This window comes from Cuculus canorus, chromosome 2 (assembly GCF_017976375.1).
Source record: "Cuculus canorus isolate bCucCan1 chromosome 2, bCucCan1.pri, whole genome shotgun sequence".
Classification (NCBI taxonomy): domain Eukaryota; kingdom Metazoa; phylum Chordata; class Aves; order Cuculiformes; family Cuculidae; genus Cuculus; species Cuculus canorus.
In genome coordinates, this window is record NC_071402.1 from 52349092 (window position 1) to 52367205 (window position 18114).

Below are 18114 nucleotides of genomic sequence, written 5' to 3' on the forward strand. Positions count from 1 at the left end.
GCTATGAACAACATAATGTGGGACATATTTCTGTGGGATTTGTTGACTGTCTTTATTTCATGTACTGGGAAAAACCAGTCTGGAAGCAGGACTCCAGTAAAGGGAAAGTCAGCTATGTTTGCCAGGAATCTCTTTCACCACCCCTCCCTCAGTATTTCAACCACCACTGGAGAGCAAAATGAAGGAAGGTAGTGTGGGGTGAGCAGAAAGAAACAGGCTGGGTTTTTTTTTTTTGCTGCTTCTTTTGAAGTCACCAGTGTAACTTCTGACATCTTCAGCGGGGTTTGGCCAGGCTCTGTGCAGAAGCGTCTTTGAAGATTTTGCTAAGGCTCATGGCCTGATTCATGGTAACATTTGCGCCTGTGAGTAACTCAGTGCAGATGAGCACTTCCAGGGTCTGCGGGACTCTTCGTATGAGACTCTGCAGGTTGGGGCTTAAGCAATGAGTGCTTAAGAGAAACATTCTGCTTTTCGAGCTTTTATCCTAGACCACATCAAATGAAATGCCTTGGCAGTTATGGGAGAACAAATTTGCATTGAAAACCCACAGCTCTTACAAGCAGTGCATTAATTATTTTATTAATTTGCTCTTTTTACATTATGGGAAACATTCATCTATTTACATTTTCCTGTCCACACACATACTAGATAGATAATCCTATGGAAACTCAAATCGTTAAGCCATAAAAACGCTCTCCTCTGTCTAAAGGCTTTCAAATTTGTGTCTTTTGTTTCAAATCAAAAACATCTTTAAAACCACATTTGGAAAAGCAGGTAGGCCAGTGATTTACATTCCAGTTACTTAAAATACGTATTTGAACATTTTCCTTAAAAAAATCCCCCAAACCAAAAAAACCAATAAATTCACAAAGATACAGTTTAAATTAAATTGATATTGCACATCAAAGCATTAAGGGAACACCAATAAATAAACTGAAATATATTACAAATAAATTATTTCTATTTACCTTTTCAAATATTAAAAATCTTTAATCCATTTCTTCATCTTTCTTTACAAAAAGATTATGAGAACTTTATGGAAACATCTGCAAAAAATATAATAAATACTTTTTTCTTTTAAACTTTTGAAGCAGGAGACAAAATCAACTTTCTTCTAAAATTTCTCCCAAGAAAAAAAAAAAGAAACCAAGACTTTAGTACCAAAGTGAAACAGAATATAGGCATTTTTAATATACACTGGGCAGGTTTTACTAAAAATAAATAGTTACAAATGATACCAAACCAGATGACAGAGCCAATATACTAGCATTAGTGTCAGAAAATGAGTCAAGTGGCTAACTAGTGGCATTCTAGGGGCAGAAATATTCTATTTTATATTTCGTGGTCTTGGCTGTACTTTTCAAATTCTACTAAAAAACTAAGCAAACATTATAATATCCTCTCCAGTGTCAAATGAACTAACAGGCATTCAGCTAAGAATAGATTAAGTAGGTACAAAAAATATTCTATGATATACAAATACAATAATTTGTAATGTACAAGACTGGATAGTCTTCGCTTTTCTGCTTTTTTAGAGGGGAAGCTTGCTGGATATAAATTTCTGTAGCCACTTGTCAACCCAAGTCTTAACTCATCTTTCGTAAAATATTCACAAAACTAAATAATTATGTGACACAGTTGTGAATGTGGACTCTCACTTGGATACTGCTTTGAGTACTTCAGTGCAAATGAGTTCCAAATAATTTATACTTCTTATGACTATATATGCTCAAAAGTGGCAGTTGGCACTATTACATACTGCAAACACGGTGATGTTTCATTGCTGCTATAAGTTAAACGAGGTGTTTCAAAACTAGCAAACACACTGGTATTCAAATGCTTAGAGGGTCAAACCTTTCAAAGCTCCTGTAACACAAAGCACTCTAGGGTTACACTGGATTTCTGATTACTCTAGTTAAAAGTCATTTATTTATTAAATTATTAGCCCTTATCTTGTAAACCACAGCAGTAAATATTTGTGCCCTGTTTATAAAGACATAGCTCAGATATCAATGGCTTCGAGAGGTAGCAAATTCTCTAGTGGTTTTAGAATGCTGTCATGAAAACACTTGGTGCCACAACCTATTACCTCTCCTATTTTCTTGAATAAAATTAAATTAGCACCTGGCTATGATGTCGTAGGAAAAGAAGCTGTCTGGCATGATCTCGATGAATAGTTTTAGCTTAACTTTTTGATGACAATTTTTATATGCTTTTTAAGTGCAAGCTGCAGAATTGTGCCACCCGTGCAGTGGGATTTTTCACGGGTTGGACTGTCCATACGAATTTAACAGCTACAGGCACAGCCAGCCAGCGCTAGCGTGTGGCAATGGATGCACCCTGTGCTGTGCTCCTCCATGGGGAGGGCTGCCTTCCCCTCCCACATACCTGTGCCCTGGCAGCCAGGCTGAGGAGCACGGAGGGACCAACGCAGGGGGCTGGAAAGTGTCATCAGGGGCTGTACACACACCAGGGAGCACACCACACTCCTCTGCCCCGGACCAGCCCCATCATCCAAACCAGCTCACGCTAATTTGCTTTCAGCAGCACATGCCAGCTAGGCACGCATGTGCACACACACGCACGCACGCACGCACGCACACAACTTGCTTTCAGCAACATGCCTGACATAGCTTTCTTAATGTTGGCACAAGAGGTTTTGGTAGCGGCATGGTCAGCATTGCTCCCTGTCAGAGGAGGTGGAAGACAAGCTTCTGCCTCAGCCTCTGCCTCAGTGGCTGGCGGGGACAGACAAGCAAAGGCTGACCTCTCAGGCTCCTCTCCAGCCCTATTGTCTGCCATTTCTCCCCAGTATTAATGAGCTACTTGGGGTGCATATTTTTCATAATTGCAAAACAATGGCAGAAGCCAGGGTAGGAAGGCTTGTCGTGAAAGAAATTAAGTTCATATTGATCCCATAACTTGTGAAAAATACTTTATTGTTCTTGTTCAAATGGGTATTTTATACTATCAAGAGGAGGCTGAATTAGAAACTGACTCCTAAATATGGACGGTTTGGTGATGAGAAGTCTGAACTGTAGCATACAACCGGCTGTGGATAGAGCAAAGCAAGGCTGGCCTGGAAAAGCATCAGAGGCTCCATGTACAGAAATTCACCTACAGGTGTCCATGTGTGGCTGCGTGGACGTGTGAGATCGGATGGTCCCACTGAGATTAAGACATCAACAAAACCAAGCTTTTTTTCTTTTTTTTTTTTTTTTTTTTAACCAATATAATCCATACAATACAATACAATAGGAATTGACAATACAGTACAATTTTAAAAATTCTTAATACTTGGACAAGAAAATCCTTCTTTTATATTATCTCTTCAACTGTCATTGCTTTTTATCTCCTTCCTTTTCACTCTTTTATTGCCTTTCAAAATAGATTATTTCCCTGGAAGATCGAATTTACAATCTTCTGCTGATTGAAATGTTTAAGTAGTGATTGATGAAATAAAAATGAGGCAGTTTGTGCAGCTGTGAGTGTGCAGGTTATCTTTCCAGAGGACCTTTTCTATCCCTCACCATCTCACCTGTGGGATATGCTTCCACTGTTTCACTCCCACAGATCTGTGTTTTTTTTTCTCTCCCCATCCCTGCTCCCATCCCAGCCCTCTCTCCTTGTGTGACTCCTTAAATTCAGGTGAGAAGGTGTGATTCAGAGGTTTAGAATAAAGTGCGCCATCTGCTTTAAAAAAAATACTAATAAAAAGAAGGGAATCCGAGTCATAGCTCCTTTCATCTTTTGTGAAGAAGATGGCAGAGTCCGAAAGGATCACCCTGCATGACTGAAATTTCCAAAGTCCCTTACAGTTTGATATTGCTGTACACTGGGTAACAGACTAGCTTTAGGTCAACTAAAGATCATGAGTAAGTTAAACGGAGCATCTACTGTACAGGTGCGCAGGTGTGTGGTAGTCTGAGCGCCGCGTTTATTTGTTTCAAACAGAAAAAAAGGATCGTACTCGTTTACATGAGGCAAAGTGGTAGCATCAGTACATGTGACAAAGCATCGTGATGACATGGGCGAACCTTCAAAAAGCAAGGGTGATTAGAGGACATCTCTCTGAGGACCAACAACTACGCCATGGCAGTGGAGTTCACCGGGAGCATCGTGTGGCTGCATACAGAGAGTGGGGAGGAGGAGGAGGGAGGAGGGCGAGAGAGAGCGAGAAAGAGAGAGATAGAGGAGGAGGTACAAATACTTTGTGGTGACCTTGAGCAGGAGCCTAGAGGGGCAGATTATACATGAGGCTTGTCTTGCCAGAGAGAGTCCTCCAGGTTGGATCCCTTCATAGCCTGGTCTGGGCTTCGGGGATGTATATCTCAATGCTTTCGGCGCTCTCAGTAGCTGAGTTCTGGCGGACCGATGCAGCGCGCTTGGCAGCCATCAGCCGTTTCCGGGCCTCTTGACGCTGTGAGCTTTCCAGAGAGCGTTCTCGTATGAGTGGCACCTGACCTTTCGATGGCTTCTTTGGCACTGGAGGAGGGACCCTTCTCTCCTGATCAAAGCAGAAGGTTAATGGCATTATACAGCTTCTCAGGGAAAGGTGGGAAAAACTAGGATACGTCAGTAGTTAGAACACACATTTTACCTAAGGTTTGTTAGCTCTTATCTGCCTTTCTGTCTTCAGTGAACTGGCTTTTGCTCTCAGGGGTTCATACACATAGGGCAAGGGCAACGGGGAGGGAAGGGCCAGCCGCAGTGCTACTTCTCCTCAGGGACAGTGCGTTAAATGCCTGGTGCTGCCAGGGCCGAGGCTGCTAACCACTTAGTGCGGCTCCCCAGGGCAGGGGGGATCCAGGCGTCTCCTGCTGGTGCCAGGGACTAGAAAGGAGAGCATCTCGAATGCCACCTCCCACCACCACCGCAGTTGTGTGTGGCCAGGGAGCGAACGCTGCCCTGAGCAGAGTCACTCTGGAGAACCCCAGCTCCTGGGCCACCTTCTTCTACATGTGCATAATGCTAGATGCTCTTAAAACATGGAGATACCGTGGCTTTGGTGTTCCCAAATGCAGATGGGAAATAACTGCCTGCAGCTGGTGTGTCAGAATAAATATTTTTTAGAACCCACCATATGTTTATGTATATATTTTACAGTGACTTCATGACTGCTCAAAAATCCCACAGTTTGGGTCTCACTGTGCAATCTCATAAGCTCTGGCTTCCTGCTAAATAGGCATGACAAGCTACAATCAGCTAGAAACAGAAAAAATGGTAGTAAAAACTTAAAAACCATTAAGAGAATGTGCATTAATCATCACAGTGGCAGCTAGCTCCAGATATGCAATCAACAAGGAGGACTTTTATGTACATCCTGGTGCATGTACACACACACACACACTCCCGCACACAAACCCAACAAAAAAAAACCCTCTGAGAAGGATCTCTCCTGAAAAAGAATAGTGTATTCAGGTCTGAATATCAGGCGGTCACAAAGACTTTGTCAAGTTAATTAGATTGTCTTTTAAGTTACATCCCCTTCCAACTGTGAACACGGTCTCTGAGCGAATGGATTTTATCGCACTACAAAGGTCCCATTCTGCCCTTTCATTTTCTCTCATGCTGCTCACAACAGCTTCCATGGCTTGAAATATAAAGGTGCTTAGTTACACTTATTCATACTTTGCTTTTTCTCCCCATCCAAGGATTAATCTATGCTGCTTAAAAGGGTCCAATGGCAAAGGCTATAGGCAACGGCAAATATTTGTTCCACAGAAGGTTTTTTCTTCTTTTTGTTTTTTTCCTTTTTAAGAAAGGAGATTGTCTGTTTCGTTTAAAATCATAGACAAATACTGATTGAAATAGGAACACACCCAGTGTAATTCTTTAAAATCTTTACCTTCCTACTGTAGATCCCTTTCTTCAGCACTACTTAACTTCCTTTAACCCGTTATAGTCTTCTTTTTCTTGGAAATTCTTTGAAATGTTTTTCAGAAGCAAAGGAAAGGCACATTTTTTTTTAAGGAAAACTCTCGTTTCTTACTGCTGCAATTGCAAACACTTGGCCTACCCGCTTTACTGTAAAAGCTAATGAAAGACCATACACCAGCGTTTCTGTGCATGCATGCATGTCTGACGGTTTTAACTTCCTTTTCTGACAGATACTGAAAAAAAAAAAGAAGATAAGAAAATGATTGCCTTTGGTACCTTAGGCTAAGAAAACACACTCCCGTTCATTCCCCTACAAAACACACTGGTTGTGCACAAGAGGTGTGAACATGGCACTCCTAAATGAGGAATAAGTATTTAGTCTTGATCAGAGGAGGAAGGAAAGTAATACCAGCACTGCCTTTCCAAGCTTCCTGCTGCAAGATTAATGGGGTTTGATATTATTATGGTTATTCGTCCAAAAGAAAACATCATTTTGGTCATCGGCAGCCAGCTGACTGCAAGTTGAGGCAGCCCAGGCTCCTGTCTGAGCCACTGTACCTGTAAATCATGTTCCCCCTCCTTCTGGTCACCCTACCTGTTGGCTCTCTTCATTGCTATCAGATGACCCACAGTGGAAATTCAGCATCAAATTACATACCTATAGGAGCATCACATTAGACCGTTGATTCCTCTAGGAAGGGGTCTGACTTTTAAGGATTTTCTGAAACATTTCTGTAGTGTGGCTCACCCAAGTGCTGTTTGTCTCAATGTGGATAGTGAGGAGAAAAATATGGCAATGGTGCTTAATGAGAATGGGAAGTGAAATGTGGCTCACACTTGGAGATGTGGTAGTTTTTCATGGTGACAGAAGAAGACTACATTTAAAAAAAATACCAAAGCTCCAGATGATTTTTATGCCACCTTGGGTAAACAACACCACCAGCAAAGTGAACCTGTTCATGAAATCACTCATTTAAAAGAAACCAAAATAAAGAGCAAACCAAGCAAACAGACCAAAAAAAAAAAAAAAGAAAAAAGAAAAGATGTAGAAGTGACATTTTGGAAGGCATATTTTTGATATTGCTCTGTTTGTAATCTAGTTACAAAAGTCAGTGATGGTTACAGTGCTTCCCTAATTTTTTCAGTAACACAGTCTAGAACTCTTGCTATATGCGATATATGAACCGTAAATGTGATTTATTTAATGTTAAGAATCAATATATAAGGCAGTTCCTTCCAACGATTGATCATCTAATATGATTAAATGTAAAGCTTAACAAAGTACCACATTCCCATTACCCGATTCACAAAGACAGATTTGGTTTAAAAATATGCCTGAAACATATTACAGATAATATCCCAGATGATTATTATGTAAACATTGTTGTTACAATGAAATTAATTTGATATGAGCTTCATTTCACATTTTTAATGTCAACGCTGTAACACAGAGGCCTATTTAATCTGTCCAGTATTTGTGCAGGGTTTTAAATGAAGCATACAAAATCTACAATGTTCTACCTTCTTGTCATGAGGATCCATCTGTTTCCAATTATTGGCCTTTAACTGATGAAGTTCATCAAATTTCATACTAATATTTTCTATGGACAACTGCAGCATATCCCAAAACCCTGCTAAATCCTGGGAGGTCGGCCGTGGATGTGCATTAGGATTCTGTGCAACAGAAGAAAAAAACACATTGGCTTTAGTATCTCTTACTGTAAAGCATTTGTGCAAATGGTTACGAATCATGCTAGCAAAGCAGTTTCAGCAGATTCAAGCGATCAAGACATATAGAGAGAAACCAAGTGTAGCGCTGCTTTCGGGCAGGGAATTTTGCAAGCCACTGTGCCTCTGCAAGCCCCTGCTCACTGAAGGCAGTGGCTATCCCCCACGGACCATGGGCAAAGCCCATGTGGCAGGTCCCTTGTGGCAGGATCTGCCTAGGGATGTTCCTGGGCACAACCGGTGATATCCTAATCACACTGAAATTAATTGTCAACCTCTTCTTCACTTTCATGAGGAAGGACTCTTGGCCACGTTCACATTTGTAGAAAGACTGATGCCGTGCAAATGTACATTTGCTGCATGTACAAATAGTAATATACTGATGCGTGAACACTTTTCCCATGCTTTGAGAACCTGAGGTCTACAAAAATACACAATTTCAAGTAAAACTTCCTCTTACTGACCTCAGGCCAATTTCTTAATAATTTGTTTTTACAAGAATAATCTCTGCAGAGTAAAAAGCTCAGAAGAGAACATGAAGCACACTAATTACATTTTTACACACAGATTTTGGGGAAGAGTGAGACTGGGACACAGGTGGGAAGTGTCGCTTTGCATGTGCAAACTCAGTTCAATTCATCAGCCTGAGAGTATTGCTCAGAAGAGCACACATGGGATGTCAGTGCCTCTAGCACGGCATGGGCCAGAGTCTGGAAACCTTAGAGGTCCTCTGTTGTCTTGTGTTCCTTCAGTGCAACCCAGCTCTGAACATTTTCTGCATTCAGTGGACACGCATGGAATTGTCCCTGTGCCCCAGTAAAGTTTGTATGAGGATTTCTACAGGATACATATTTGTAAGCATGTTCCCAATTGAAACTCTTCAAATAAAATGAGGTGTTACATACACTCACTTCAAGAATGTTTTTTCATAAATGCTGAGCAGTCCCTATGCCAGTCTGAGTCAGCAAGGTTTCATGGATGCTGTAGCCTCAGAAGATTGTGTTGATATATTGTTACATATATATAAATATAAATATATATATATAAAATAAAATTATATATAATAAAGAACAAATAAATTATTATTAGACCCCTGCATATTGTTTAAAATGGATCAAGTTTTACTCAGTAGTTAAGCTTTCTCCCTCACCGGAAGCAATAAACCTAAAAAAATCAGTTGCTTACCTTAAGAAATTTCTAAGTATTTGTGCTATTCACAGCAACACTGACAAATTATTTTGATAGGATGGTTATACATCAAAGGAACAATTATTGGAAACAATAAAATATATATTTTCAGATTCATAAGTAGACCAGCGATTATTCTTGGATTCCTATTTTTTCAGCACTTGTCACTAGCACATTGCTCAGTCGTAGGCCTTTATAAAGATGTGCAAGCAGAATGCCTTTTCAATTTTTACATTAAGCATTGACAGGCTTAAGCAGGGTGTATTCCTGTTGCATTTTTTCACCGTGGCAGATTTTAGTTTGGGGCTTGATTTTCAGAGGTTCATTAACTGAAGTGGAAGATGGTCACCCCACTCCAGTGAATAAGACAGTTTGCCTTTCTTTCCCTATTCTATGCTGATAGAGCATAATGTTATGTCCACACACATAGGCTTCTAGGAATATATGCCAAAACTGGGAATTAAATGTGTTGTATCTGCTCTGCACGGCAGAGGAATATAATTCTGATTTTACTACTGTGAACAGAATAAAAAAAGCAAATAAAAATAGTGGTAGAACATACCAATTACATACAATAATAATAATGGTTACATACTGGAGATTTTTCTCTTTGCCCTTTTAGCAATCTGGAAAATGACATTCTCTCTTTTGCTGCTGGGATTATGGAACATGAAGCACCAATTTTTCCTGGTATTTCTATCTTGCTGAATACAGGCAGCATTTGGATTATGTGGGAAAGCCCCATTCACGAGATTTCTGGTCCACCTTGAAAGACCCTCAGGAGGCACCCTCACTTCTCTATGATCACGCAAACAGAACTCAGAGGTCAAAACAAAGGACAGATCCTTGTTCCTCTTATGTCAGTGGCAGAACCTCTGCTAGAGTTCATCCAAAGCTTTTTGCCTGTTTTTATTTTAAGGTTCGCAAGGTATTGTGAAACTCATGGTGACTCTGCCAAGTTTTATAGGGTTACTTCCAAATTCATATCAAGGTCTTTACTGGAAAAACTACCCTGTTTGTCAGAAAATCTGTCTAGTTTAGGTACGATTATTCACAGGATTAGTAAAAAGCACACAACAGTGTGTAGCAGAAAAGTTACATACCAGGTTTTCTTCACAAAGTTCTCTGAACTGGTAAAATTTCTGGGCCATGAGAAGCTGGGCACTGCCCACCGCAGTTCGAATTTTCCCTAGAACTGAGAGAAAAAGAAACATAAGTCACAATGCTTTCTTTGCCGCAGGCAACTAAAAACCTACAAGAAGAGAGAAAGCTGTGCAGTGGTCAGCTCTGGCTTTCAAAAAGAATGTTATCTTTCAGTCATGGATTTGAGAGAAACTGATAAATCTGAGACCAGAGCTACACTAGGCAAACACACCAGTCTGTTGTTGCAGCATATTCTCATTCCCCCAGCTGTAACCAGCAAAGAGCAATTCCATGGCAGTATAAACGTGACTAATCAAAAGCTTTTGCAACCTGTACAGAAAGCTCACGAGAAATTGCACCTCTTGTCATCACTGTGACTCAGGCTCAGGCTTTGAATACAATCCCAGATCCCAGTGCTAGAACACATGGCTCTCAAACACTGTGATGCCATCTACACTATTTGGAAAACACTGTGTCTACCAGCATTTCTGCCAGCTTGCTTAGCAACTCAGCACCTTGTTTCCAGGTTTAGCTGAGTGTTGGTTAATCTGAGCCCCAGAAAGGGAATGGTGATTTTAGTGCACGCTGATGAATCTCATTTGGACCCTCTGAGTATTTTCCATAAGCACAATCTTAAGTGGCTTCTGCCTTTGAACTCAGATGCTCAGGCACACTTCAGGGAGCAATCACACCCTGGCCTCTCCTCCTTACTGGCAACATGGAGAGGAACATTAAAGAGTAGCCCAGCTTGTGCACTGTCCGGGGCCTCCTTTATACAGACAGATGGGTAGTTAAGACCTCTTTGGACTGGCTGAATGCTTGAAGGACTGCAGTGAACCAGAAGACAGACTGTAGTAAATGCCTCTGAATAAAATAGGACCTCATATGGTTTTGGCTGCATTCAACCTCACTGAAACTGTTGGGTTTTACTGCTGCGAGAGGCAGTTGGGAATGTGCTACCCTAAGGCACACATTGGTGCATTCAGAGAACCACACTTCCTTAGGGCTTTGCTGAGTTCTGGTTGAGGGGGACTGTGTGTGTATGGGCCCGTGTTAAAAAAATAAGCAAGCATGTAGAAACAGAGCAGAAAGACAGACATGGCCACAGCCAGCAGCAGGACAGTGAATCCAGAAAAGAGAGTGTGATTTTGGGGACTGCTGATTGAAAGAAAATTGGTGCTGTGAGCAAGAAAGCAGCTATCAGTTTGTTTGAAACTTCAGTGCTCAGGATAAAAATTCTCACAACTCATAAGTTATACACTATCTTTAAATAAACAGGTTGGCATCATGGATGTATCTGGTGCCATCATTAATTTTTCATCTCGGCTGAAGAAATTTATTCTTCCCCAAATCTCTGGTTAAATATTTTTTAAAATTTGATTACATTTAATAAAAAAAAATATTTACTACTTCATTAGTGAAAAACAAGAATGGCAGACACCATGTCACTATTTTTACTCTCATTTCTGCTTCTAGATATTTGCATTGTCCTACTCCTCATATAAAAACAGCAACCTCTCCATGCCAAATTTACCATCTTGATACACGAGGCAGGTGAGTGAGGGACACAAAAACCAAAGAGATGAAGTGTCTCGCTCAAAGTGGGTGAACTGTTGGCAGAGCCTAGAACAGATTGTAGTCCTAAGCTGCCACCCTCTGTACCATCTCTTGGGCATGGTCACTTTTTGTATAAAACCTAACATAATGTTAGCAGAGCTCCACTGGGAAAATACCATGAAGAATTTTGACTTATCACAATGAAAAACACACAAACAAATGCAATTTTGCTATAACCCCTTCTGACGACATGGTCCTGTGACAGGCATGTGCATGTCAGTTCCTTATGACCAGAACATGCAGTGTTTGGTGAGAGAAAGACCCCTCCATGTGATTCACTTGTGTAGCCACATGCTAAGCAAGCTGGCATGAACACTCATGACGAACTGAAACCAGACACCCAGTAGTATGAAATCTGTGTTCTGCTCCTCCAAGGCAAGAGGCTTTTCCTTCAGCAGCCTTAAAGCTCGCTCCATAAGGCTGCTGACGGAAAAGTGGGATGTGGAGTTCATTTATACTTCAGACATAAAAAGGAAAGGAAAAAAAAAAAGGAGGGTGAAGACAGAGTTTTTTCACATTTTTTTCAGAAACTGTAGGAGAGAGCTTTGTGAACACACACACAGCCCAGACTATCATTTTGTTCCCAGAACTGAACTCAGCACTGCCAGGAAATAACTGTGAGCTGGAAGATTCACTAAGTAGAATATTTTCAGCATATTGCGCAGGGAGTTTTGCACACAACTCTCATTATTGTTAGCAAGGCTTGCGTGTCTAATTCTATGCGCACAGTGCTGAAAATGGACCCCTTGGTGTGTCTAGTCATTTATGCAACCCAATATGCAAACCACTCAACTGAAAGGACTCTTCAATAGTAGGAGGAGCTACTCCGGGAGCTTTCATGTGGTTCCCATTGTTATGAAAACTCTTCCCACTGAGTATATTTGGGAACAGCTGCCTCATCTGGAGCTCAGCCACTGACGCTTCCCAAGACTTGAGAAGAGGAGAAAAAACGGTCTCTCGACTTCTCGGGACAAAAGAAGACAAGGCAGACTCTTCCTGGAAACCTGCAACACCCGGGTCGGAAATTGCATCCCAAGCATGAAGAAATGTAAATACACCTTGTTGGTGATGGATGGGAATGTGCCCCTTTCTTTGAGGGAAGAGGAGCTTATTATTCAGAGAGCTCAGCAGAGGGAAAAGGAAGTCCTTGTCCTTGGCTGCCTAGCGACTGGCTATTTGCCTAAAAGCCATCATCCCAGCTGACTGTGGGATGCATGCTGATGTTGTTCTCTATTGTTGCCACTTCTGCTGTATCCACGGCTGTATCTAGTCAAGTGTCACTGATTCCTCTCCTCCAAAGCAAGTGGTCTGTTAATGCGCAACTGGTGAACAACCAACTCCGTCACGGAAGTTAGGGGAGGGAGGAGGGAAGACAGAGCATGCCGAAGACTGAAAGGAATCTCTCCAGAAGGCATAAAGCCTTATCAATAGTTTTGTGTCCAAATGTACATTGCTTTTAGCGTTCCAAGGCAGAGTGCTCGTTTTGCTTACTCAGTCAAAACCTGGTCCCAAAGAGAAAGGCCAGAGTGTAGTAAGAAACCAAAAAGTAAAAACAGATTGATACTTTCTGAGGAAAAAATCCTGTGAGATTTGAAGCCAAATACCAACAAAATAACTTGAATTGCAAAGATAATGTTCAAGATAACATAAAAAAAGAATTAGAGAAATCTTTAACAGCAAGGGAGATGGGCTATAGGAGGAAAACATAAAAATTCAAATGGATATGTTCAGCTAATAGGATGAAAAAAAAAGTATAAAACCAAGCAAACCCAAAAAATACTGACCCATCAAAATGCAAACATAATGGACTTAAACACCTATGTAATATTATTCATGTCTGCTTTCGATTCCATACAAGGTCATACAGCACACTCAGCACTGTTGGATCTGAATGCCTTCCAGTAATGCATTAAGCAACATTATCAACATCCATCATATGCTTTGCTGTCACCCTCTTCCCCAGGCGGAGAAGCATGTCTACTGCAATGTTTTGTTTTTATAGTTTGAATATTTCCCTTTTTTTTTTTTTTTCCCCCCCCTCACTCCTCCTTGCTTTGACCTCTCTTCCTTGCAAATCCGGTTCTCTCTGGTGATGACCTTTAAGAAACAGACAGTTGTGTCTATTCAGGAAGAACTGCTTCCGTATAGCGATTTTGATATAAATCAGCTATTGTGGAGTGCCTCCCCACTATTATTGTTCTTGACTAGAGGTCACATACTGTTATGCTAGGATAGATATGCAAAATATAAGAAAATATCAACAACAAACACCGGAAGTGATGTGAAAAGCCATCACATAGAAGCCATAGGATTTTTGGAGGAGCATCAGCGTTATTTGGCCTTAAAACACCAACCTATCCATTTGCATTTCAACCTTGACAAGCCTGAGGGTCCAACAAGTGGCAAAGGAGGTACTTTGGACTGTGACTATCAAATGCCCTTAATGTGAAAACATCTGGTTGGTAGATAGGGTGCAAGCTAGGGAATAGAAAACCAGCGGCTTGTTCATTGCCCCGGGAGCAAGTGGCAGGAACAACAGCAGAAATTACAGGGACAGAGCCTGACATTTGCGTTGCAGATGTTGGCTGGGCGCTGTGCATATGAAGCAATCCTGCCATAGAGCTGTCACAATCCATTTCCAAGCCAGGATGGACCAGCATTTTAGCCTATTCATGTTGACAGACCTACATTTAAATAACGCCAAGCATGACAAAGGCCAGGAAATTCAAAGTTAAAGCTACTGCTCAGGTCTTAAGCTCGGCTACTAAAGAGAAACAGCCAAATGGAACAAGCTGTGGAAGGGGCAGTCCTTGCTTTGAGTCATATTTACTTATAGGAGTGATCTAATTGAAATTAATAGGGCTGTCTGCATGAGTAAATGCTGTTCACTGGGACTAAAGCAGTTCCCATGTGCTCTCTGACTTACTCGGCTTTTATTAGCACACTTCGTGTTTTTTTCCCCCACATGTATATTGTTCTGTTGCTTGTGGATTCCTCTTCTTTCATTGCTAGCCTTTGGACACTGGCACGGCTTCCAGCCTGGAGCTGGCTTTTTTTGGATAAATCTTCACAGAGGGAGAAGTCCCTTCTGATGAGAAAAGAAAACCAGAACAAGAACAGGACGAGTCGGGCAGACAGCCCGAGACATGCAGCCAGGGGGATTCCAGCAGGACTTGGCCACCTGTCAGGCTTCTGACTGCCCCTTCCCAGGCTCCATCAGCCCACTGTGAGACGGGGCCAAGGCTGCCTTGCTCTTCTGAGTGGCAGGGATCAGGAGGGCTTGGTTATGGAAGCCCTGCAAAGAGCTGGAAAATGGTTTTCCTTGCTTGTGGCTGAGTGTAAACTCAAGGGTCTCCTTTACTTTTGCTGTGCACAACTGTTACAAAAAGCAGATCTTTTCCTCAATTTTCATCTGTTATGCGTAGACTTCACTCTTCAAGTTTTCCTTTGAAACAACCAAAACAAACCAAAAGAGCAGAAAGTGTGCAAACATTGCATAATTTGCCAGAAGTGCCTGAATTTGCAGAGACTCTGGCCCTAACAGGTTACTGCAGACTGGAGGTCAACCTTTGTTCGCAGACTAGCCCAGAGGAGCATAATACGCAGGGCAAGGCAGTTAAAATGGCATGTCTTGTCAAAGCCTTGGTTTTCTGCTTTAGTTTTTACTTCACTGGCCTGACTTGTCTCACCACTAAACCCACATTACACCTGACTTGTGGTGAATCAGGCCCACTGTTGGCTTCTGATGGTTATCTTCACATTACAACTCCATGCAAAAGAGAAACATTTCTGAACAGGGGCAAAATGAAGCCCTTTGGTTCTCCCAGAAAGGTTAACGCCCCATGAGAAATAAAAACACCAGCAAAAAATCCAGCAAAAGCCAGCCAAGGTGATAGGTGTATGTTGCTGTGTTCACACCACTGCTGTGAAAAAAGAGGCCAGAATCTGCTTGATAATAGTGCTGCAGGAGGAGCCACGCCTGTTGCTGCTAATTCTACAACTTTGTGAAATTTTGCAGGTGAGAGGTAGGAGGAGAGAGCAGGGGGTTGAGGAGAAAACAAAACAAAACAAAAAGATGAACAATTGATTTCACTTGAGGCCTGATCCAAAGCATCAAACAATTCTCACAATGTGTTTAGCCTCACATCTCTAACATCTTTTTTTCTTTTATGAGAGCCCTAGAATTTGGAGCTAACGTCCTTGTAACAGCAAAGTACACAGAAAGCATGTCAAGTATTTTAGCTTAAAGAGTGAGTGGTATTCATCTGCCTGTTACGCACACTGCGGCTATATCAGAAAATGATTTCCAATAAAACCAAAATATACTATACAATAAATAATTCATGGTGGAAGGGGAGCCACATTTCTCTCTATATTGGCATTTCATCGTGCAGCCACTGAACCACAGCTTGTTTTTATACACAACAGAAGACTCCATTTCCCAGCTAGACACATTCAATCCCATCTGGTAGATTCATTCCCAGCTAGATAATACCCAACGTATCTATGTAACATACAAGCTACTGTCAAACAGCAGCGAGCCGTCTCCCTGAGACAGCTGTTTCACACAAGGGCCACATTGTCTGGAGGAAGCACGGATCGTTTTACGCAGAGCGCCGGGGGGACGAGCCCTCTGTCAGCTGCCATGGCATTGAGAAAACCTCGCTCATCACAAGTTCTCGTTATTTTGTTATCTGGCCAAACACATGCTGGGGATGTCAGGTTGAAAACAAAGGATGTGTTCCCTGCTCTGGTTATATTTCATTAGGAAAACCAAAGCAAACACACCTCTTACGCTCCTTTTGTCCCTCTCTTTGAAGTTTATAAGAGTATGAAAAAGCTGCATTTTGGGGCAGGGTTTCTTGTAACAGCCAGGCTTTTGTTTCTGGTTCTGCTGAGTGGGCTGCGTGGCCCTGACCATATGCTCTATTTTGGCACCAGGTAGAGTGGGGCATGTTGAGCGGCAGTGGAAAGCCCTGTGCAGCCTCTGCGGGAGGCAGCTGCCACGTGCCTGAGTGGCTGACAGCGTCCCACTGAAATCCGTACCTTACCAGTGAGCCCAAAACATGGGCGACCCCTTTCCACCTCCCTTTTCAGGTGATCATGAGAAGCACCAGCCAGAAAAACAAAGAGGAGGAATAATCCATGGGACACATGCCATGTGCTCTGTACGGAGGCAATGGGAATAACCAGACTAACTACTCCTTTATCTTCCCCTTAACTGATTTTTTCCACTGATTGCTCAAAGAAGGGACCTTTAAAGCTATCATATATCAAAGACACCAAGACATTGAGAGAAAATTCTGCATACGGATATATAAGCTTTGTATGTATCAACCTTGTAAAATACACTTAATTTTCTTTTCCCAAGGTGGATAACTACTTTGAAGCATAAATAAAATATTTGTAGATTTTTTTTCATTATTATCAGTTTATAGATTCACAGAATCTCAGAATGGTTTGGGCTGGAAGGGACTCTTAAAGATCCTCTAGTCTAACTCCCTGCTGTAAGCGGGGACACCTTCCTGTAGACCAGATTGCTCAAAGCCCTATCCAACCTGGCCTTCAGCATTTCCATGGATGGGGCATCCACAACTTCTCTGGGCAACCTGTTCTAGCATCTCATCATGCTCATTGTAGAAAATTTCTTCCTAATATTCAATTTAAGTAGTTGTGGCAAAGAGAAAGCAAGTGTGTTCTGTGGCTTGGACATAGAAATATTGTGTAATTCCTGTTTGTTATGTGCTCACACTTCTTTTTCAATTAAAAATACCTTGCTTCATGGGGTTTATTTCTTGCATGCTAACAAAAGCAAACCTTTGTATACTGACACATGTTCAAAGAGATTTTTGAATGTACCGATGATGAAAATTAAAAATGAGTTTTGAATAATCTAAAACTTGGGGAATCTGGATCTGCTTTGAATGCTAGTCCTTCAGTATTTTTCCCTCAGAAGAAATTGGTAGCCTATTATGTAACAAAAAAAATTTGTAGAAACAGAAAACCTGATCATATGTTAGTGTTAAGGTTATCGCACTTTCCATTGGAAGTCTATTTCCAGTAGCTTACAATAGTGTCTAACTTTAACTATCTAGATCAAACTTCTCTGTGGTTATTTCTTTCATTGGGTTAAATGGAAAATATCAGCCGAAAGAGCTTATGCATTGCTAAGCTTTCTATCTTTCTTAAAAAAGATATTTTTTGCGAGTGTTAATTCCCTTTATTCCATAAATCAAAACTTTCACTTCTCAAAAGAATGCTAGCTCTTTCCTTCTTGAGAGAAAGGACTAGATATTTGGAAGAAGCAATCCTGGAGCTGAAGTACCATTACCTTACAGGTGGGGTAATACTTCTGGCAGCAGTGACAACTGAGGTGTAGTTTGCATGTGTATGTGTTTTATCATGGAATATGGAGAGCTTATTTTACCAGGAAGATTAAAGAGGAATGAGAACTGCAAAGGAGATGAGGTGAGACTTGAGAAGGGAAGAGAGGGACAACAACTTCGAAGCATGACTGAAATTCCTTTCACTTAGGGGAAGTATCCAAAGACTTTGGTG

General features: G+C 41.5%; 1 protein-coding gene across 10 annotated transcripts in view; it reads right to left on the bottom strand.

Annotated features, from left to right (window-relative positions):
* Positions 1–251: 251 nt before the first annotated feature.
* Positions 252–18114, bottom strand: part of DLGAP1 (DLG associated protein 1) — a 415565-nt gene continuing 397702 nt past the window's right edge. For 6 of the 10 annotated variants that reach the window (XM_054059669.1, XM_054059666.1, XM_054059668.1 and 3 more), the window contains 3 exons: positions 9900–9991; positions 7402–7554; positions 254–4507 (listed from right to left, as the gene is read on the bottom strand). In XM_054059669.1, coding sequence (XP_053915644.1) covers positions 4298–4507; positions 7402–7554; positions 9900–9991 — 455 coding nt within the window. In that variant the 3' untranslated portion in view covers positions 254–4297. Of the gene's footprint in view, positions 4508–7401; positions 7555–9899; positions 9992–18114 lie in introns of all 10 variants that reach the window. The other 4 variants (XM_054059670.1, XM_054059672.1, XM_009567970.2 and 1 more) reach the window with 2 other exon arrangements.